We start from the raw sequence: 24,155 nt of genomic DNA on the forward strand, positions 1-24,155 counted from the left end.
CTAACTATTATTTGCAATCTGTTTTTATTGAAAGTCAAAAATCTGTGGATGCCGGAAAGATGAAATAAAAGTGTTGGAAGCACTCAATAGGTCAGGCAACATCTGTTTAAAGCGAAACAGAGTTTATGTTTCCTGAGTCACTTTTTATCGGTGTATGTTGAGGGATGTATAGTGTCCTGGACTCAAAGGTCTTGAAGGTATGTTTAATGTCAGAGAAATGTATACAATATACATCCTGAAATGCTTTTTCTTTGCAACCATCTACGAAAACAGAGAAGTGCCCCAAAGAATGAATGACAGTTAAATGTTAGAACCCCACAGCCCCCCCGCTCCCCCTCCCCATGTAAGCAATGGCAAAACAATGTTCCCCCTCCCCCCACCAGCAAAACAAAAGCATTGGCACCCACCACTGAACACTCAAGCGTGCAGCAAAGCAACAGCAAAGACACAGACTTGCAGTACCCCAAAGACTACTTGTTCACCCAGTATTCAACATACCACAAGCTCTCTCCCTCCCTAATAAGGGAGAAACACATGTCTCTGTTTCACAGCGAGAGGGGAAACATAACAAACAACTCGCTGATTTACAATGTTAAAAGTCCATTGCGTTGCTTTTTCCAAGCTCTGTGTCCAAAGATCTTGGGTCTCAAGGCACACAGCCAGAGATCTTCTGTCTCCCATGACACGCCAATTCCCTGCCGGGACACCAACCTTCGGGCCCCCAATCTCCAGAGCCACAAAATCCCAGAACTCCGAAGGCGAGCTAATCTCTAAGGCCGCATCCTTGGCATATCAAACAACGCCCAGTCATGAAACCCCAAGAGTAGGTCCTATTCCCGCAAAGAACCGAATTCAGTGTGTAACTCCAGGTCAGGGTCTTCAAAAGAACCCTGAAAGGAAAAAAGAGATATTAAAGATAGAAATAGAGCTGTTTCCGAAGATGCAAGCGAAGGAGTCGCCGTTAGAACTCCAAACTATTGATCGAAATAATGACACAATGTGTTTATCATTCAGCTTAGAGGATAGACTGTCCCTCAGAACTCTCACCTGAAAGACTCACAGTGTCTCCTCAGTAGAGATGAAGCCCAGGTTGCATGTTCCGTAGCTCACAAACATGTGACTCAGACACAGATTGCTCCATAGGCTTTATTTTGCTGAACATTGTTCACCACCAGGAACAATGGCCTGCAGACTCCCCACCCATTCCTTACAGGATGTGGAGTGGGGGGGGGTCTACTTTGCAGCCCTTATATTATGGGATCCAGTGGTGCATGGGTGAACTCTGACACCAAACACTCTTGAAAGTTTTGGCTGCCAGTCAACCCCTGAACTCCAAAATGATTTTTTGAATGACTAACCTACAACCTCACCTCTGTGTATGAATCAGGCTAAGTTGCTGATTGCCTGAATTGATTAACATCAGCTCAACTTAAACTTCTGGTTTAAGATGATGCTGCTGAAAATGGGTGACAGCTTTCTGGAAGTTCATAAAGCAAGAAGTACAAGTAAATACTTTATTAATAATATGTCTGTGGAAAATTGTGGTAAATGATCATTGCAAACAATAAAGATGTGAGGCTAATTCAAGGGTTGAGACGTATGGGGGCAATGCAAGGTCAGAGCGAGTCTAGGCATCTTCAAGTAGAAGTGGTCAGAGTAAGGTCAAGTCATGGTCAGGGTATGTGAAGTGGAGGAAAGTCAGAGCGGAGGAGTTTCTGAGCCCATCCACCTAAACCAAGGGCAAGATTGGATTGATCTAAGTCTAGGTCAATTTCAAAGGGTCAGGTATGGGCTGAAACGTGGTGGCAGACTCCAGGCCTAGAGCGTATCGATGCGACAGGGCCCAGGCCCCAGAGCAAGGTACGACCTGGTGTCTGGATGATTTAAACTCTAGGCCAGATGGATTGAAAAGGCTGGGTGTCAGGACTAGAGGAAATGGTCAGACCGGTTCCGCTTGGTGTTCCATGACGCTTACTCCGCTCTATGCTGTACTGAGGCTAAGGCTGTGGCCCTGCTCTGGCTGCTCCAGGCTTTGTGTCTGTGAGCTCCACAATGTTTTAGCTCACTGTGTGATGAGCTGCGGCCGTCGGCCTGCTCCAGGCTTCAAGTCTATGGACTCACTTCCATTCTGAATGCTGTTGCTTGTTTTTATTGTTTGCACAATTTGTGATTTTTTTTCTTTCTCTGTGCATTGGGTGCTGTTGGTCTTTTTTTAATGGGTACTTTTGGATTTCTTGTTTTGTAACTGCCTTTAAGGAGAGGAATCTCAAGGTTGTATAATTTATACATACTTTGATAATAAATCTACTTTGAACTGTGTAATGCATCAGGAAAACACAAGCAATACATGCAAATGCTGGGCAATAATACTGATGCACTGCCTGAACAGGGTGATCTAAACACCACTGATTTTATTAATTGCATCAATTAAATAGTGGATGTAAAATTAATCAGATTATAGATGTGTGAACATTTACAGTGCACTCACGAACACTGGAGAACGCTTGCCATCCAAAAGCTATATAAGTATCTGCATTATTTGTAGAAATATCTATATTTTTCATAAAATATTTTCATTTGTAATGTTCAATTAGACCTGTTGATAAGAAACAATTATTAACACTTTTTAGCAATGCAATTTGATATCTGCTATTGTGACTCTAAGTGGCTCTACATTTGTAACATTGCATTGGTCATAAGAAATCTTAATTGTTAGCAGGCATTTTAGTTATGGATGAACAATTACTGCTGATTATTTGTTCGATATATGACTGATCAATAGATGTTAAATATTTATTTTGAAAACATTAAGTAGTATTATGTCATAGTTTTGCATGACTAGAAATAAACCATCTTTCAGTTTTTCTGTTTATTTTGTCTAATTGAATATTTTATTGTCTGCCTGTAATTAGCAATTGAACTTTGTTTGTAAAGCATCTTTGATAATTAATTCACAAAGCCTTTAAAGCTAGAGTGGTAATGAAGTGTAATCATATGACTGCTCCAAACTTAGGTGGAGAATATACTTGCCACCTGAAACTACTTAAAATTCTCTGCAACCAGTTTTCAATCCCCAGGCTCTGAATCAGATGATGAGAGAAACTGGTAAGACATTAAGGCACTTTAAGATATTTAATTGTCATTATTTTCTCCCAGCTGCCCACCTCCCTTCATTGTATTTCTTAAGAGATGGAATAGGTAGTCCATTCTGCATGTTTATCTTGTTTTTATTAAACTGTGTTTTTATTATATCGGCCCTTTACTTAGTCATCATTCCCATCTGAAAAAAAATGGCCAAGCCGATGCTAAGCACTAGTCATGCTTGTCATCTGGAAGAGAGATTCCAGATGGCATGAACGGAACTGTATCCATGGCTTTATATTCTCCATTGGGGGCTCAGCTGCCACAACAGGTCTACAACCAATGCAATCTCACTGATTCTGTTTATCAATTTTAGATCAGTGTTTAACACCATCACCAAGCTTCAAAACCTAGGCTTCTGTACCTCCCTCTGCAAATGTATCCTCAGCTTCTTTATCAGGAGATCACAGTCAGTATGAATCAGTGATAATATCAGCTCCTCACTGGTGATCCATGAAATGCACCTCGAGGATGTGCGGTTAGCCTGCTGTTCTACTCTCCCTACACTTATGACTGTGTGGCTAAGCACATCTCAAGCACCACCTATAAATTTGCAGATGTCAGCACCGCTCTTGGTAAAATCAAAAAACATAAGAACAGAAGAACATAAGAAATAAAAGCAGGAGTAGGCCATCCGGCCCATCGAGCCTGCCCCGCCATTCAATAAGATCATGGCTGATCTGTCCATAAACTCAGCTCCACCTATCTGCCTTTTCCCCATAACCCTTAATTCCCCTACTATGTAAAAACCTATCTAGCTGTTTTATAAATATATTTAGTGAAGAAGCCTCAACTGCATCCCTGGGCAGAGAATTCCACAGATTCACCACTCTCTGGGAAAAACAGTTTCTCCTCAACTCCATCCTAAATCTTCTCCCCTGAATCTTGAGGCAATGTCCCCTAGTTCTAGTCTCACCGACCAATGGAAACAACTTTCCTACTTCTATCTTACCTATCCTTTTCAAAGTTTTGTATGTTTCTATAAGATCCCCTCTCATTCTTCTGAACTCCAGACAGTATAGTCCCAGGCGACTCAATCTCTCCTCAAGTTTAACCACTTCATCCCTGGAATCAACCTGGTGAACCTCCTCTGCACTGCCTCCAAAGCCAGTATATCCTTCCTCAAGTATGGAGACCAGAACTGCACACAGTACTCCAGGTGTGGCCTCACCAGTACCCTGTATAGTTGCAGCATGACCTCCCTGCTCTTGAATTCAATCCCTCTCGCAATGAAGGCCAACATTCTGTTTGCCTTCTTAATAACCTGTTGTACCTGCAAGCCAACTTTTTGCAATTCATGCACAAGCACTCCCAAATCCTGCTGCACAACAGCATGCTGCAATCTTTCACCATTTAAATAATAATCTACTCTTCTATTATTCCTTCCAAAGTGGATGATCTTGCATTTACCAATGTTGTATTCCATCTGCCAGACCTTGGCCCACTCACTTAACCTATCTATATCCCTCTGCAGACTCTCCACATCCTCTGTACAATTTGCTTTTCCACTCAGTTTAGTGTCATCAGCAAATTTTGCTCTGCTACACTCAATCCCCTCTTCCAAATCATCAATGTAAATGGTAAACAGCTGCGGGCCCAGCACCGACTCCTGCGGCACCCCACTCACCACTGACTGCCAACCGGAGAAACACCCATTTATACCAACTCTCTGCCTTCTATTGGTTAACCAATCTACTATGCATGCCAATACACTTCCTCCGACTCCATGCATCCGTATCTTATTTATAAGTCTCTTGTGCGGCACCTTATCGAACGCCTTCTGGAGGTCCAAGTATACGACATCCACCTGGTCCCCTCTATCCACTGCACTCATTATGTCCTCAAAGAACTCCAGTAAGTTTGTCAAACAGGACTTGCCCTTTCTGAATCCATGGAACCACTCCTTTCTAAATGTTTTGCTATTTCTTCCTTAATGACACTTCAAGCATTTTCCTGACTACAGATGTTAAGCTAACTGACCTATAGTTGTCAGGATACAGGATAAGATGTTAATATCCCTTGTGTTCATAGGTCATGAGCACTTGCTTGAGACTGCCTTGATGTCGGGAGTGACACAGGGTTGACATGCAAGGGTTTTGAACCCTCCTTCCTCGGTTAGCCCACTACATCTCTGGAGGGATCAACGATGACTTCTTGTGTCCCAGAGTCACCCCTTGTTGTGTAAAATTTCAGATGGTGACAAGGAGGTGTCCAAAAGTGAGATAGATCAATTGGTTGAGAAGCGTCACAACATCCTTGCACTGGACGTCAGCATTCAGTGCAAGGATGTCGTGATGCTTCTCAAGCAATTGATCTATCTCACTTTTGGATGCCTCCTTGGTAGTGGACTTCAGGAAGAGGAAGCCAGAAGGACACACACCAGTTCTCACTGAGGGTCAAGGATGAGCAGCTACAAGTTCTTGGGCATCAACGTCTCAGAGGATCTATCCTGGGTCCAACACATTGAAACGATCATGAAGACGTCATGTTAGTAGCACTATTTTGTTAGGGATTTTGAGGAGGTTTTGTTTGTCAGCAAAGAGCGTTGCAAATCTCTATGGTTGCACAGTGGTGAACATTCTGATTGGCTGTATCACAGTCCGGTATGGAGGCTTCAATGCGTAGGCTGCCAAGAGGCTGCAGAGGGTTGTAGACCCATCCAGTTCCATCACAGGCACAATTCTCACCACCAAGGACATCTTTAAGAGGGTTGTGCTTCAAGAAGGTGGCATCCATCATTAAGAACCCTCAGCATCCGGGACATGCCCTCCGCTTGATATTTCCATCAGGTACTGGAGCCCGAAGACTAACACTCAATGATTTAGGAACAGCTACTTTCCCTTCATCTATAACTTCTGAACAGTTCATGAGGCCTTTAACTTGTTTTTCCTTTTATTTTGAACCATTGATTTATTTTGTAATTTACACTGTACTGCTGCTGCAAAACAAATTTTTCATCAAATTGACGCAGTGCGTGCAGCTGCTCCGAATGATATCGTATTTGTGAACTACGATGCCGTGCACAATCCTGATTTGATGGAGACAGCTGTGAGAAGCACGGAAACTTCTGAAATGCCTGCTTCGCTGCCGCTGCTACAGTGCAATCGAGAATCTCCAGAGGGGAAGGCCCCAAATCCTCGGCTTTGCCTATTGCCTGTTGCCGAGGTTGGGTTCGAAGTGCTCGGCAGAGATGGTGCTTGGTGCTCGGTGTTGGAGAGCTAGTTGGAGGCTCAGAGTTTTCGGACGGACTCGGAGTCGGACTGTGGTCGGGTGCTTCCAGAATGCTGCATCGGCAAGTTTGCGGCGCTGGAAGCTCATGGCAGGGAGAGTTTCTCCCTTCAACCGTCTGCGTGAGATGATGGGACTTTCAAGAGACTTTGGACATTTTCCCATGCCCATGGTCTGTTCTTCGATCAAATTACGGTATTGCTTGCACTGTTGTAACTATATGTTATAATTATGTGGTTTTTGTCAGTTTTTTTAGTCTTGGTTTGTCTTGTGTTTCTATGATATCATTCTGGAGGAACAAATTGTTTCATTTCTTAATGCATGCATTACTAAATGACAATAAAAGAGGACTACGTGTCCTCATAATCTAATCTAAAAAAATAAGTCAGTGACAATAAACCTGATTCTGTTTCTGATTTTGAAGATCCTGTTGAGAATAATAGTGATGTGCATTACGTTGATAATTATAATGAATATTCATTTATGAGAGATGTGGCACAGCATATTGCCATCAATTTGTTGCCAAAAGGATGGGTAGTGTAGCGGTTAATTTAACACTACTACAGTGTAGCGACCTGTGTTCTTTTCCCACTGCTCTCTTTAAGAAGTTTCTACCTCTCTCCATGACCAGGTGGGATTTCTCTGGGTGCTCTTGTTTCATGTCACATCCTGAAGGTGTACAGGTTAGTAGGTTAATTGGTCGCATGGGTGTAGCTGGATGGCGCGAGCTGATTCGGCCAGAAGGGCTTGTTACTGTCAATATATTCAGTTTATTATTAAATTAAAGAAATAGAACAAAATGAAGTGTTTTCATACTCCTTAGCCATATGTCCAGATGCTCTTAGCCATTGAGTTACTTTCCAACAAGATCAAGTGGTGCTATAATTTGTGATGGCTTTGACAAACTGTTATATGCAGATTTTTTGAAGCCTTAAGCCAAATTATTTTATGCATGTGGTATGTTGGCTTTGGGGACTGAGTTCAAACGCTACGAGGTAATGTTGCAGCTCTATGTTAAAGCACACTTGGAATATTGTGTCAGTTCTGGCCACTTCATTATAGGAAGGATGCAGAAGCTTTAAAGAGGGTACAGAGGAGATTAACCAGGATTCTGCCTGGATTAGGGAGCATGTCTAATGAGGATAGGTTGAGCGAGTTAGGACTTTTCTCTTTGGAGTGAAGGAGGATGAGAGGTGAATTGATAGAGGTGTACAAGATTTTAAGAGGTATAGATCAAGAGGACAGCCAGAGTGTTGCAAAGATGAGGCTGAGGATGAACCCAAGTGCAGGACACAGGCGCGGTGCAGAGTTGTAAGGCGTCAGCACCACCGTGAATGGGGAACCGGTATCCAGAAGAGTCTTTACACAGAGGCAAGGTTTACATAGAATATCCAGGAAATGATGTGGAGCTTAGAACTAACAGTCCCAAGGAATCAGGAAACAAGGTTTACTCACAGTAGAGTCAACCAACGAACTGGCAAAGTATGGCTGTGCTGCCTGAGTTTTATCCTATGTTCATTAATGGGAACCAGATGTGCTGTAGTTAGTGGAACTGGGAATGATTGGAAATCAGACGAGGGGATTAAGGCCCAACTAAGGAGGTAATAGCAAGATGGGGAATTGCCAGACAGGACCATGACACAGAGACTTTTTCCCAGAGTGGAAATGGCTAATATGAGGGGGCATAATTCTAAGGCAATTGGAGGAAAATATAAGGGGGATTTCAGGAGTAAGTTTTTTACATAGAGTGGTGGGTGCATGGAACGCTGTGCCAGGGTGTTGATAGAGGTGGCTACATTAGGGGCATTGAAGAAACTCTTTGATATCACAGCTTTCCAGTGTGAAAGTCCCCTTCTAAATGTGTATTGTCATTCTATGCTTAATAGTTAGAAGATTGCCGCAAGGTAAACATTTCTGTAGTGTACTTTATAAATGGCTGCAGAAGGAAACCATTTAGTCCAAAAATGTCTATGCCTGTTCTTTACAAAAAGCTGTCCAATTATTCTCATTATTCTACCTTTTGCTTTGTCTCAGCCCTATATTCTTTTTCCTTTTTGTAAACTAGCATTCCATCCCCCCCCCTTAAAAATGGAATGTAACAACAAACTGAGGGTGGTGTGTGGTTGTTCATAACCTTCCAATCTGTTGTATAAGGTGTTGAGGTATTCATGCACCAAATGACATTTGGCCATCATCACTTTTGAATATTAAAGAAAATGGTCCTTTAGGGAAATTTCCAGCATGTCCTTTCTACCTTTAAATAACAGCGGAAACACCTTAATGACCTAGCTCAGATTATGTTACTGTGATGAAATTGTTTCAAATAAAAGGTGTTCATCTTGTCAAAAAATCATCCTATCTTGTACCATTGCAATAGTTTATAAACTATTATATTTATTATACCTATAGGCAAAAGTCTATGAATACTCAAGGTAATTTGCACAATGTTTGAAAGTTCAGCAGATAGTAGTATTTTCTGTGATATAAAGCAGTTGGATGACCAAGCCTAAGCTGTCCTTGCAGAGTGTAATTAACCACAGTTGTGCTGCTAGATTACACAGAGAAATTGTCAAGTTATTCTCAATGCTTTAAAGATTTTGGACACAGGAAATTTGAAATACACTTTTCAACTCTTACACCTGTTCTCCATAGGTTTCTTTGCAACACTGTTCTCTGGGTGACAGCCAACCCCTTCAGGATTTCTGAGCATCTGATGCTAGACAGCTGCTGGCATAAAAATGAATAAAATCTCTGATATACTGTATCTCCAGATTCTCTTGGGGTACCCATGCTAAAACAAAGCTGCTAAAATTGCTATTGGTAGGATTGCTAATCTGATTAGATTATGAAACCTGTTAAGTTTCCTAGTGGAGGACAAATAGTTGACTTCTATTATTTATTGTTACCTTTCTTCTCCTTACGCAGAAAATGAAGAGTTTGGCCCAGAGACGACAGTCGGCACCCTCTTTTATGATTAGCAAAGCACTTAACAAAACCAGAACACTGTCCAGGTAAATCTGCCTGATAAAATACTGCATTGTTTTGAAATTTAACAATCGCATGTAAGGATTAAAAATGATACTTATGTTAAAAATCACCCACTGCTGTTCATAACAAAATGTGATCGTATTACTTTGATAATGAAACTTGGACCAGTTCAGTACATTCATTATAATTTTACTACCTTGTTGAAACAGGGAAAAATGCTGAAAAGCCCATGGTCAGAGATTAGAAGGTGATTCCGCATGGCAGAATTGGCATTTCTGTGCATAGCCTGATTCACATATAATTTCTTCTGATAGTGCACATGTTTTTCATTAATATATCTCCATATATCAAAGTGTTTTAATTGGATTTCTTGGATCGGCAATGCAGAAGAGGTCTGTTTTGAACTATCTGTTCTCAAACTTCTCTGTGAGGTTCTATGAATCTGATTAACATTTGGCAGGATCAGATGTACCTTCATTTCCAAGAAACTTTTTGAGAATGAATTTTTGAAATGCCTTTCTTTGACAACTAGGCAGCACTTTCAGGGCCTGAAATGTGCTCTGATATGATATCATTGTGGTATGTGCAAGATAAGGTGGAGATGTTGTTCATGTCACTCAGTGTTTCAGTTTGAGGGCTTGCCAGAGACTGATTGTTGATGTAGTGACTGAAGAATCTATAAAGCAGTAACTCAGTTAAAAAAATCATGAAAATCTGATAGATAACTACCATCTACTTATCCTTGAAAGGGAGTGGTATGGATAAACATGGCTGCATGGCCAGCCTATGACTAAAGATACTGAACTCTGTAATAATGCTTGTGGAACGGCTACATTCATTGCAGTCAATATACTTCGAAATATGGCTGCTAGGGGAATTAAGCAAGAGTGCCAAAATGTTGCTCTGTAGCATTTCATAAACTTCACTTGGAAATTGGCTTTGGAAATAGACTGGAAGAGAGAGGCAGCAGGAAGCTGCTACAAATCTTGATCTCCATGAAGAATCAGAAAGTGTTTGGCCTTACTCTTCTAGTTGCTCTAAGTCACCTTTGAACATCCTGAGGTTTTAAAAGGCACTAAAAATGCAAGTTCTTAATTTCTATCTTCAATATTCTAAGGGCACAAGAGGCTCCAACAGCCATTTGTATACGCCTGTCATGACATTGTAGAACGAAGTATCGCATCTTTTAACTGTAGCTTGGATTAGGGGATTTGAAAAGTATTTCCTGCTCTGCTTCATAGCTAAAGAAGTGTCATTATGCAGTACAATATATGAAATTGCACATTATTAACTAAATGTGGTCAAAGTGACCATTGTATTATGTTAAAAAGCTAATCATTGGGGAGCAAGTGCTGAATCCAGACTCTGCCAAAACTCCAGTTAGGAAAAGCTACTCAATTTCCACGGATATTCCTGAAAAATTTGGGTGAGAAACCACTGCTTCTAGAATTTAGGAGGTGACATTGAAGTTTAAGTGGACAGAATGAAAGTAAACATAACACAGACAGCACCAGAACCAAGAGCATATATCAATCAGAAAGGAAAGACGGACTCAGTTTTCCTGAAAAAGAAAGTTGATTATTGGCATAGTAGATTTCTTTAAAACTATGGTTTAAAATTAAGGTTTTGAGAGAGCAGGTACCAAAAAGTGCTTCCACTTACAGAGACTATAAGATAGTCACAAAGAAATCAACCAGTGAATACAGAAATACCTGCTTCAACAAGGAGACGATGTCACAATGTTTTGAGAACTCTGCTATATTAACCTTTAAGAGAAGACAGGAGCCCTTTAAAAACTGCTGCACCTGAATTATCTCCTTCCTCCAGGTGTGCAGAGTTCCACATGTATTAAATGGACTAACTGTGCTTTGTACCATAAAGAATGCTCAGAAAATTCTCATTTGTAATTCAATGGCCACACAGTTGGGCACATGATACTTACTGCATTATTTTACAGTAATATATGGTCAAGAAACTCTGGTTTATTCTGTCGAGATATGCTTCCTAAAACAAAGAATGACGTGTGTTCATAAGAAATGTACAAAGGAGGAATTTTTTTTCTGTAGTGTTCACTTCTACAGCAAATCGCCTTCTCCAGAGAGAGTGCCTGGCTTCCCGTTGATGAATGAAAATTCATTGGCTGTACAGGTTTCATTTTGCAAGCTTTATAGCTTGCTGATGAGATTCTACCCTTACAGCAAGCAGGTAACTTTACATGAGATTGATGTTGTATACTGAAAGCATTAGTCTGAAAACGAAGCAGTGAATTTATGAAACATTCCTCTGGCATTAATGTTAATCTGAATATTTTTGCCAAAGTAAATGAAACTTGAATGTCATCTAAATTCTGGAAGCGGTGGTTTCCCACCCAAATTTTTCCGGAATCTCCATGGAAGTTGAGTATCTTTTCCTAACTAACGTTTTGGCAGACTCTGGGTTCCACCTATTTTCACCTTGGTTCCCTAATTATCATTTTTTGAACCAGTGACTTGACTGATTTTCTCTGGTGCTGCTCCTTCTGAATAGCACCTTGGAATGGCTGACTGCTGAAAGCATTCTTAGCTTGGAGGAAATTCTTGACTTTGTTTGGCAAACAACAGCAAGAGATTTAACTAGATCCATACACTCCAGTAGATATTATTATTATTATTAACTTAACTACTGAGTGTCAACTGAGGTGGTTCATGGCAACAAGGCAACAGAACCATTTAGTATTTGAAAATGCTGATTACTGCTAAAACATAGCATGGTAGCATACACTATATCTAAAATTATAGCAAGTGTCTCACTGGGTTTTAACACTGGAGGGAATACATGGCCTGCTGACATTCACTGACCTTTTGACTGTAGGCAATCCTGGCAATAGAATGAATTTGAAATTTGAGAGCAACGTTTGATTGAAGTACTTAATAACAGATGCCCGAAGAAGGTTTTTAACCTTTTTTTGCAAAAATATTATTCTTCAAAATACTGTCCTTAACATTTCATCTAATGTTTGAGTTTGAGTTATTTGTGTGAATAATACAAGCTCAAGCCTTTTGTTCACAAATATAAAAGCAAATAATAAAAATGTTTATAATTATATAATGTGGAAAGGGGGTCTAATGTAAATATAGGTCCCTTGGAAAATGAGAAAGGGGAATTTATATCGGGTTATGTGGGAATGGCTAAGGCTACTTTGCGTTGGTCTTCATAATAGAGGACCCGTCTCCCATACCAAAAGAAGCTGTTGTAGATGTGATGGGAGGTGAGAACCTCAATGCAATCACTGTCACTAAAAGATAGTGATAAGCAACCTAGTGGACCTGAGGGTAGACAATCCTCTGATGCTGATAGGGTGCATCCCAAAGTACTGGAGAAAATGGCAGAAGTTATAACACTTGCTTTTGTCATAATTTATCAAAATTCTCTGGACTTTGGGCAGGCCCCAGAGGATTGGAAGATAACCAAATGTCACACCGCTGTTTAAGAAAGGATGTAGGCAAAATACAGGCAACTATAGTACAGTTAGCTTAAATCTGTGGTTGGAAAAATGCTTGAAGCTATCATTAAGGAAGAATTTGCAAGGTATCTGGATAGAGGTGGTGCCATCAGGCAGACGTGGTATGGATTCAATGAAGTTCTGTGTATAACAAATAATATTAAATCATTGGAAAGAGATGAAATAGGATTGGAAGGTGTAGCATCTCTATGGGTTGAGTTAAGCAATGACAAGGGTAAAAGGACCCTAATGGCAGTTGTATACAGGCCTCCAAACAGCAGCCAGGATGTGGATTACAAATTACAGCAGGAGATAGAAAAGGCGTGTCAGAAAGGCAATGTCATGATAATCGTTGGGGATTTTAACATGAAAGTGGATTGGGAAAACCAGGTTATTACTGGACCTCAAGACAGAGAATTTGTAGAATGTCTAAGGGATGGCTTTTTAGAACAGTTTGTTGTTGAGCCTACTAGGGGATCGGCTGTGCCAGGTTGGGTGTTAAGCAATGATTCGGAGATGATAAGAGAGTTTAAGGTTAAGGAACCCTCAGGGAACAGTGATCACAATATGACTGAGTTCACATTAAAATTTGAGAGGGAAAAAATAAAATCCAATGTGTCGGTATTTCAGTGGAATAAAGAAAATTACAATGGCATGAGAGGGGAACGGCCGAAGTTGACTGGAAAGGGACATGAGCAAGAAGGACAGCAGAACAGTAATGGCTGGAGTTTCTGTGAAAAATGAGGGAAGTGCAAGACAGATATATTCCAAATAAGAAGAAATTTTCAAAGGGAAGAAGGACACTATCGTGGCTGACAAGTGAAGTCTGAGCCAAAGTAAAAGCAAAAGAGAGGGCATACAAGGAACCCAGAGCTAGTGGGAAGATAGAGGATTGGGGAGCTTTTAAAAACTTGCAGAAGGAAAGTAAGAAGGTCATTAGGAAGGAAAAGGTGAATTATTGGAGGAAGCTGACGACTAATATCAAAGAAGATACTAAAAGCTTTTTTAAGTATATAAGGGGTAAAAGGGAGTTGAGGGTAGATATAGGACCAATACAAAATGACACTGGAGATATTGTAATGAGAGATGCAGAGATGGCAGAGGAACTGAATGCATATTTTGCATCAGTCTTCACAGTGGAAGATGTCTGCAGTATACTGGACATTCAAGAGTGTCAGGGAAGTGAAGTTTGTGAGTGAAAATTATGACTGAGAAGGTGCTCAGGAAGCTTAATGGTCTGAGGGTGGATAAATCTCCTGGACCTGATGGAATGCACCCTCAGGTTCTGAAGGAAGTAGTTGGAGAGATTGCAGAGGTATTAACAATGCTCTTTCAAGAATTGACATATTCTGGCATTGTACCGGATGACTGAAAAATTGCAGATGTTACTCCACTATTTAAGAAGGGTGGGAGGCATCAGAAAGGAAACTATGTATAGACCTGTTAGCCTGAGATCAGTGTTTGGGAAGTTGTTGGAATTGATTGTTAGAGATGAGAATACAGAGTACCTGGAGGCACATGACAAGATAGGCCAAAGCCAGTGTGGTTTCCTGAAAGGAAAATCCTGCCTGACAAACCTACTGCAATTCTTTGAGAAAATTATAAGCAGGGTAGACAAAGGAGATGCAGTAGACATGGTTTACTTAGATTTTCAGAAGGCCTTTGACAAGGTGCCACACATGAGGCTGCTTAGCAAGATAAGAGCTCATGGAATTACAGGAAAGTTACTAGCATGGATGGAGCATTGACTGGTTGGCAGAAAACAGAGAGTGGGAATAAAGGGATCCTATTCTGGCTGGCTGCTGGTTACCAGTGGAGTTCCACAGGAGTCACTGTTGGGAATGCTGCTTTTTATGATGTATGTCAATGATTTGGACTGCAGTATTAATGGATTTGTGGCTAAATTTGCTGATAATACAAAGATAGGTGGAAGAACGGGAAGTGTTGAGGAAACAGAGAGCCTGCAGAGAGACTTAGATAGTTTTGAGGAATGGGCAAAGAAGTGGCAAATGAAATAAAATGTTGGAAAGTGTATGGTCATGCACTTTGGTGGAAGAAATAAACGGGCAGACTATAATTTAGATGGGGAGAGAATTTAAAATGTAGAGATGCAAAGGGACTTGGGAGTCCTTGTGCGCAATATCCTAAAGGTTAACCTCCAGGTTGAGTCAGTTGTGAAGAAAGCGAATGCAAAGTTGGCATTCATTTCTAGAGGTATAGAATATAAGAGTAGGGATGTGATGTTGGGGCTCTATAAGGCACTCGTGAGACCATGCCCGAAGAATTGTGTGCAGTTTTGGACTCCTTATTTTAGAAAGGATATACTGACATTGAAGAGGGTTCAGAGAAGATTCATGAGAATGATTCCAGGAATGAAAGGGTTGCCGTATGAGGAACGTTTGGCAGCTCATCGGCTGTATTCCCTGGAGTTCAGGAGAATGAGGGGGGATTCATAGAAACATTCCAAATGTTAAAAGGCCTGAACAGATCAGATATGTTAACATTATTTCCCATGTAGGGGATTCTGGGACAAGAGGGCACGACTTCAGGATTGAAGGACGTCCATTTAGAACTGAGATGCGGAGAAATTATTTTAGTCAGAGGGTGGTAAATCTGTGGAATTTGTTGCCACGAGTGGGTGTATTTAAGGCAGAGATAGATAGGTTCTTGATAGGCCAGGGCATCAAAGGATATGGGGAGAAGGCAGGGGAGTGGGGATGACTGGAAGAATTGGATCAGTCCATGACAAAATGGTGGAGTAGACTCGATGGTCCGAAAGGCCAACTTCTGCTCCTATATGTTATGGTCTTATGTTAGCTAGCAGTCATTCCTCTGTGAGATCACCCCGTCACAAAACTGGATCAAGCCCTCCTGCTTTTGATCCCCATGAACATGCCGAGTGTTTCCCAGCATTGAGTGTGCTCCCAATGATGTTGATTGCTGTGGATGGACGTTCCAGGCCTATACCCATCTGATGCAAGATGGACCCTAACACTCTCACAATGGTCACCAGGAACACACAACCTTATAATCTTGCTTTAGTTGTCATTGAAGTAACCCTTCACTGATGTTAGCGCACAGCTCAAGACAGCTTCAGAACTGCTTGATCTGCTCTCCTAACACGCACTGAGCACTTAAACCTGAAAGGTTGGCCTGTTGCTGAGCTGTCAGTCAGTGGGCACTTTGCTGACAGCATCCATTATGAAGGCTTCTGGAAAGGCAAGTCTTGTCACAATGGGATGATTGTCCTTGGTTTGGGAAACAGAGGCAACTCACCGATAGACAATCTGTTCATATGCCTGTAATGTATAAGGCTGTAATTACAGGCACATGACATTCTGGTGATAGTTCCTTGCCTGCTCCTACATCTTATGGTCTAAGTTCAGGCAGCATCTATGGAAAGAGTCGGCATTTTGTACTGAGAGCCTTCATCAGGATCTGGAATTCCAGCATCTGCAGAATCTCTTGTGTTTATGAAGGGCAATACTGTTTCACAAACTTGCTGGTGGAAGTCTGAGATATAATGAGACAGTGGACTGAGGGGAATAGGTGGATACTGTGTACTTGTACTTCCAGAAGGTGCTCCTTAAGGTACCACATAAGAGAGGTGTCAGTAAGATAAGGATGCGTGGAATTTGGGGTAATATAGCAGCATATATAGAGGACTGGTTATGAGAGTTGGGATAAATTATTCACAATATAGATTAATGACTTGGAACAGCAGACCAGCTGCAGGATATCTAAGTTTGCTGATGACACTAAGCTGAGTGAAAAAGCAATCCGTGCAGATGATGTGGTTTAAATGAGTGGGCAAGGGTCTTGGTACAACATTGTTAAATACAAGGTCGTCACTTAGAAGGAAAAATAGAAGATCAGTTTATGATCTAAATGGTGAAATATTGCACCATGTTGTTGTGCAGAGGAACTTGGGAGCGCTTGCACATAAATTCCAAAAGGCTGGTTTGCAGTTGCAACAGGTTATTAAGAAGGCAAGTAGAATGTTGGCCTTCATTGCTAAAGGAATTGAATTTAAGAGCAGAGAGGTTATGCTGCAACTCTACAGGGTACTGGTGAGGCTGCACCTGGAGTATTGCATGCAGTTCTCATCTCCCTACTTAAGGAAAGAAGTACTGGCTTTGGAGATGGTCCAGGAGGGGTTCGCTAGGCTGATTCTGGAGATGAGGTGATAGCCTATGAGGAGAGATGGAGTCACCTGGGGCTATACTCACTGGAATATAACTTCAGAAAGGAATGTTATAGGAACATATAAAATTATGAAAGGGGTAGATAACATAGAGGCAGAAAAGTTGTTTACACTTGTAAGTGAGTCTAGAACTCAGGGACATAGCCTCAAGATTCAGGGGAGTAGATTTAGGATGGAGAAGTGGAGAAATGGCTTTTCCCAGAGAGTAGTGAATCTATGGAATTCTCTGCCTAGGGAAGCAGTAGAGGTTACCTCATTAAATATAGTTAAGGCACAGTTAGATAGATGTTTGCATAACAGGGAAATTAAAGGTTACGGGGGAAAGGTAGACAGATGGAGCTGAGTCCACAGTCAGATCCACCATGATCTTATTGAGTAGTGGCTCAGGCTTGATAGGCCAGATGGCCTACTCTTGCTCCTATTTCTTATGTTCTGATGTTCTTATGTTCCTCTTTTCTCTCTTTCTTTCTTTCTTTCTCTCTCTCTCTCTCTCTCTCTCTCTCTCTTCTCTCTCTCCCTCTCCTCTCTTGCAGTGACATGGTACACTTCCACAAGAACCAGCTCCCCTGCAGAAATATTTTTCGTATTTATTGTGCAATTTGAGGGTTAAGATGCCATCTGACAGCAGCAAAAATCTTGGTCAAACCTGATTGTCCACAGTTCCAGAATCTGCTGTTTTAGTTTTGGTTTTTAAATTTACAGGCTTTTCAAAGTTGTAAGCTCATATCATGGAATCAATACATCCAGAACCATGTTATCTTATGCCCGTGAGATAATACAGAATGAGCTCTGAATCTGAAAAGGATGGGTTTGTGAATATAAGTTACAAAAGACAATTTACTGGAAAAATAATAAAAGAGTATTATAGTCAAGAAGTCATTGGTATTCTATATGGGAATGATGGAACTTTGTTCAGTGTAGTCTTGAACTTACCTTTTCAAATGAATACTAAGTTTGATTAGAAAAACTCGTAATTGTCAGTTTTATAACTTTTCTTCTCCTGTTGCCATAAATGTCAAGTTTCTTATTAAAAATGTATCTTATTTTTCTTACAGTGGTTTTAACTACTTGTCACAGCAGTTTTAACCTTGTCTTGCAAGATTTGTTTATGTATAAACCAAACTCCATGGTTTAACTTTATCAAAAGTGACTTTTTTACTCTTTGAATGTTCGCTCCCAGTGTAAGGCTTGGAATATTTGTGCACAAGGCTGGTCAGTTTAGTAATATTTATTTTAAAAATTGATTCATGTTTCTTACAGATCCCACTGGCAACATTTTTCTCCAGCTTGCTTTATTAACTAATCTCTGAATATATTCCACATGAAAACTATATTTTCTTCGGATTCTTATGTGCAATTACATTAAGATTTAATTCACTTTTAACTTCTATATTATTTTGAAAGGATATAAATGGTTAAAATATAGCATCTATATTATTTTGAAAGAAAATAGTAAATGGAACAAGCTAATAACTTCACACATATTGGTTATGGACTGCAAAGTGTCATTTAGAATTTAGAAATAAAAGAGACGCAGAACTAAAGCCAAGCATATTGACTTCAGTTATCTCTTTTTAGAATTAGGTATCACTTAAAACTTTTCCTGCTCGCTGCACCTCATGTTGTGACACTGGGTAAAACATGGTCATATTCTTACTTGGCTGTGCTATTTCGTTCTGTGTTCCCCTCCTCCTCAGTTCCTTTCTCTTCCCTTTCTTTCATGGAACAGTTAGCATAGTACAGATTAACATAGTACATATTACAGCACAGTACAGGCCCTTTGGCCCATGACGTTGTGCCAAACTTTTAAACTACTCTGAGATGAATCTAACCACTCCCTTCCATATGGCCCTCCATTTTTCTTTCATCTGTGTGCCTATCTAAGAGTTTCTTAAATGCCCTTAATATACGTGCCGTCACCACTACCCCCTGACAGTGCATTTCATGCTGTGGGTAAAAAAACCTACCTCTGACATCCCACCCCCCCCACACACTTTTCTCCAATCACCTTAAAATCACATCCCCTTGTATTAGCCATTACTGCCCTGGAATAAAGGTCTCTTGTTATTCACTCTACCTATGCATTTTATCATCTTATATACCTCTAATAAGTCACCTTCGTTCCAGCTCAGTCAGCCTATCTTCATAAGACACGCTCTCTAATCTAGGCAGCATCCTGGTAAATCTCCACTCCACCCTCTCTAAAAATTCCACACCATTTCTATAATGAGGTGCCCAGAACTGAATACAATACTACAAGTGTGAACTAACTAGAGATTTATAGAGCTGCAACATTATCTGAAAGGACTTGAACTCAATCCCCTGAATAATGAATGCTAATATACTACACACCTTCTTAACCACACTATCAGCATGCATGGCAGCTTCTATAGACATGCACTCCTAGATCCCTCTGCTCCTCTACACTGCTGGGAATCCTGCCATTAACTCTGAACACTGCATTCAAGTTTGACTTTCCAAAGTGTATCACTTCACACTTTTCTGAATTGGACTCCATCTGCCACCTCTCAGCTCGGCTGGATAGAGTGGATGTGGAGAGAATGTTTCCTGCAGTGGAGGAGTCTAGGACCAGAGTGCACTGGTTCAGAGTAGAGGGGCATCCATTTAGAACAGGGATGAGGAGGTGCCAGAGGGTGGTGAATCTGTGGAATTCATTGCCACAGACGGCAATTTGAAGTACATTTAAAGTGGAGGTTGATAGGTTGTTAAATAGTCAGGGCAACAAGGATTACAGGAAAAAGGCAAGAGAATGAGGTTGAAAGGGTATAACAAGTTAGCCATGCTGGATTGCCAGAGCAGAAGCAATGGGCTGAATGGCCTAATTCTGCTCCTATGTCTTATGGTGTTATGGCCTCTGCATCCTAACAATGTCCTGTTGTAATGAATTACAATCTTCCACAACCCCACCAATCTTCATGTCATCTGCAAACTTACTGAAGCATCCTTCCCCTTCCTTGTCCAAGTCATTTATCAAACTCAGAGAGAGCAGGAGTCCCAGAACACATCTGTGCTGTCATTGATCATCAACCTCCAGGCAATATTTGCTACACCCTCTGCGTTCTGTCAGCATGCTGATTCTGAATCCATACAGCCTTGTTTCCCTGGATCCCATGCCTCTTGACTTTCTGAATGAGCCTACCATGGGAACCTTGTATAATGCCTTTCATAATATACCATGTCCACTGCTTTACATTCATCGATTTACTTCCTCAAAAAAATCAATCAGGCTTGTGAAGCATGACTGCCCTGCACAAAACAGACTATGCTTCTCCAAATGGCTGTAAATCCTATCTCTAAGAATTCTCTCCAATATTTTGTCCACCACTGATATACTGTAAATCTCACTGTTCCATAATTCCAAGGATTACGCCTGTCACCTTTCTTGAACATTCGTCACCTCCAATCTCCTCATACTACTCCTGTGACCAGTGAGAATGCAAAGATCATCACTAAAGGTGCAGCGATCTCTTCCTCCACTTTCCATAGTAATTTGGGATATATCCCATCTGGCACTGGAACTCAACCTATCGCAATGCTTTTCAAAAAAACCTAGCACATCCTCTTTCTTAGCGTTGACATGTTCCAGCATATGACCCTGCTTTACATTGTCCTCACATTCACAAAGGTCCCTCTCACTGGTGAATACTTAAGCAAAGCATTCATTAAGGAACTCCTCTACCTTGTCCGACTCTTTTTCCCTGATCAGTCCTACTCTTATTCTAGTCATCCTCCTGTTCTTCATGTATGTGTAGAAGGCATTGGGGTTTTCCTTAATCCCACTTGCCAAGGCCTTCTCATATCCCCTTCTATATCTATTTACTCAATTCTTAAGGTCCTTCCTGACTACCCTGCAACTCTCCTCAGCCCTCTCTGCTCCCTTCTTTTTATGCCATAAGTGTGTTTCTTTCTTCCTCTTGACTAAAAGTTCCATATCTCTTGCCATTCATGGTTCATTCAGTATTGTTGTTGATATCTCTTTGTCCTCGCTTGTGCATTCTTCAAGTTGGTCATTCCCTTTGGGAAGGAGTTGACGGATGATATGGGGTAATGTTGAGAATGGGGTGCCAGCAGTGACTGATGGCTGAAGGAAGTTATGAAGTTATGGCCCTCAGATGCTGTCCTGCCCTTCTTTTCAGAACTGCATTGTTTCAATCATAGAACATAGAAATCTACAGCACATTACAGGCCCTTCGGCCCACAATGTTGTGACGACCATGTAATTTACTCTAGAAACTGCCTAGAATTACCCTACCGCACAGCTCTCTATTTCTCTAAGCTCCATGTACATATCTAAGAGTCTCTTAAAAGACCCTGTTGTATCCACCTCCACCACTATCACTGGCAGTGCATTCCATGCACCCACCACTCTGTGTGTGAAAGACTTACCTCTGAAATCCCCTTGGTACCTACTTCCAAGCACCTTAAAACTATGTCCCCTCATGTTAACCATTTCAGCCCAGGGAAAAAGCCTCTGACTATCCATACGATCAATGCCTCTCATCACCTTATACACCTCTGTCAGGTCACCTCTCATCTTCCATTGCTCCAAGGAAAAAAGACCAAGTTCACTCAACCTATTCTCATAAGGCACACTCCCCAATCCAGGCAACACCCTTGTAAACCTCCTCTGCACTCTCTCTATAGTATCCACATCCTTCCTGTAGTGAGGTGACCAGAACTGAACACAATACTACAAGTGGGGTCTGGCCAAGGTCTTATATAGCTGTAACATTACCTCACAGCTCTTGAACTCAAACTTTAAACTTTTAATCAAATCCTTTAGCTATTTCTACTTACTTTTTAATAAAATATAGAAAATGCTATAAATATTCACCCGGCCAGCAGGAGCTATCTCTACTCTTCAAGACTGCTTTGAGCTCACTGACTGGCACATGTTCAGGGAGGCTGCAACCGATGGCAACTCTACCAACTTAGAGGAGTACACGGCATCAGTGACTAGCTACATCAGCAAGTGCATCGATGACGTCACTGTGGCTAAGACCATCACTACACGCGCTAACCAGAAGCCATGGATGACCGCGGAGGTGCATGTGCTGCTGAGGACCCATGACTCTGCCTTCAGAGCAGGTGACAAGGCATCCTTAACAACAGAGAGGACCAAACTGTCCCAGGCCATCAGAAAGGCAAAGCGTGCACATGCCCAGCGAATCCACAGCCACTTCCAGGACAGCAGCGATACAAGGCGCATGTGGAAGGGCATTCAGGACATCACCAACTACAGGACAACATCACCTGGCTATGTGGGTGATGCCTCCCTCCCAGATGCGCTGAACAACTTCTACGCTCGTTTTGAGGCGGAAAATGACGTGACGGTGAGGAAGACCACCCCTTCTCCAAATGACCAGGTACTGTGTCTTACCGTGGCCGATGTGAAGAGAACCCTGTGCAGGGTCAACCCACGGAAGGCTGCTGGACCAGACAATATTCCTGGCAGAGTGCTTAGAGGATGTGCAGACCAGCTAGCTGAGATTCTCACTGACATCTTCAACATCTCCCTGAGCAGCGCCATCATTCCTACGTGCTTCAAGGCCACCACCATCATCCCCATGCCGAAGGAATTTTCAGTGTCCTGCCTCAATGACTACCGTCCTGTTGCTCTCACATCCATCATCATGAAGTGTTTTGAGAGGCTCATCATGAGGCACATCAAGACCCTGCTGCCCCCTCACTGGAACCCCTGCAGTTCGCGTACCATCCCAACCGTTTAACATTGCTATCACCCTCCACCTGGCCATAACTCACCTGGACAAAAATGACACGTACGTTTGAATGCTGTTCATAGACTTCAGTTCAGCATTCAACACAATCATTCTTCAGAAACTGATTGGAAAGCTGAGCCTACTGGGCCTGAACACCTCCATCTGCAGCTGGATCCTAGACTTCCTGACTGGGAGACCTCAGTCAGTCCGGATTGGAAGCAACATCTCCAACACCATCACAATGAGCACGGGGGCTCCCCAGGGCTGTGTGCTCAGTCCACTGCTGTTCACTCTACCGACCCATGGCTGTGCTGCAACACACAACTCGAACCACATCAAGTTCGCCAACGACGCGACCGTGGTGGGTCTCATCAGCAAGAACGATGAGTCAGCATACAGAGAGGAGGTGCAGCGGCTAACGGACTGGTGCAGAGCCAACAACCTGTCTCTGAATGTGAACAAAACGAAAGAGATAGTTGTTGACTTCAGCAGGACACGAAGCCACCACTCTCCGCCGAACATCGACGACTCCTCCGTAGAGATCGTTAAGAGCACCAAATTTCTTGGTGTTCACCTGGCGGAGAATCTCACCTGGTTCCTCAACACCAGCTCCATAGCAAAGGAAGCCCAGCAGCGTCTCTATTTTCTGCGAAGGCTGAGAAAAGTCCATCTCCCACCCCCCATCCCCACCACATTCTACAGAGGTTGTACTGAGAGCATCCTGAGCAGCTGCATCACTGCCTGGTTCGGAAATTCCACCATCTCGGATCGCAAGACCCTGAACCGGATAGTGAAGTCAGCTGAGAAGATCATTGGGGTCTCTCTTCTTGCCATTACAGATATTTACACCACATGCTGCATCCGTAAAGCAAACAGCATTGTGAAGGACCCCACGCACCCCTCATACAAACTCTTCTCCCTCCTGCCATCTGGCAAAAGGCACCAGAGCATTCAGGCTCTCACGACCTGACTACGTAACAGTTTCTTCCCCCAAGCCATCAGACTCCTCAATACCCAGAGCCTGGACTGACACCAACCTACTGTCCTCTACTGTGCCTATTGTCTTGTTTATTATTTATTGTAATGCCTGCACTGTTTTGTGCACTTTATGCAGTCCTGGGTAGGTCTGTAGTCTAGTGTAGTTTTTGTATTGTTTCATGTAGCACTATGGTCCTGAAAAACGTCTCGTTTTTACTGTGTACTGTACCAGCAGTTATGGTCGAAATGACAATAAAAAGTGACTTGACTTGCCTTGAAGTCAGGCAGCATCCATGGAGAGAGAAACAACATCAAAATTTCAGGAGAATAACTCTTCATTAGAAAAGTGAGAAAATCAACATATTTTAAGATGCAGAAGGCTGAAGGTGAAGAA

General features: G+C 41.9%; 1 protein-coding gene across 2 annotated transcripts in view; it reads left to right on the forward strand.

Moving 5' to 3' along the window:
* LOC140200175 (rho GTPase-activating protein 20-like) overlaps window positions 1–24,155 on the forward strand; it is a 409,640-nt gene that overhangs the window by 9,650 nt on the left and 375,835 nt on the right. For both annotated transcript variants that reach the window (XM_072263090.1, XM_072263091.1), the window contains exon 2: window positions 9,295–9,380. In XM_072263090.1, the coding sequence (XP_072119191.1) occupies window positions 9,295–9,380 (86 nt within the window). The remainder of the gene's footprint in view (window positions 1–9,294; window positions 9,381–24,155) is intronic.

This window comes from Mobula birostris, chromosome 7 (genome assembly GCF_030028105.1).
Source record: "Mobula birostris isolate sMobBir1 chromosome 7, sMobBir1.hap1, whole genome shotgun sequence".
Classification (NCBI taxonomy): domain Eukaryota; kingdom Metazoa; phylum Chordata; class Chondrichthyes; order Myliobatiformes; family Myliobatidae; genus Mobula; species Mobula birostris.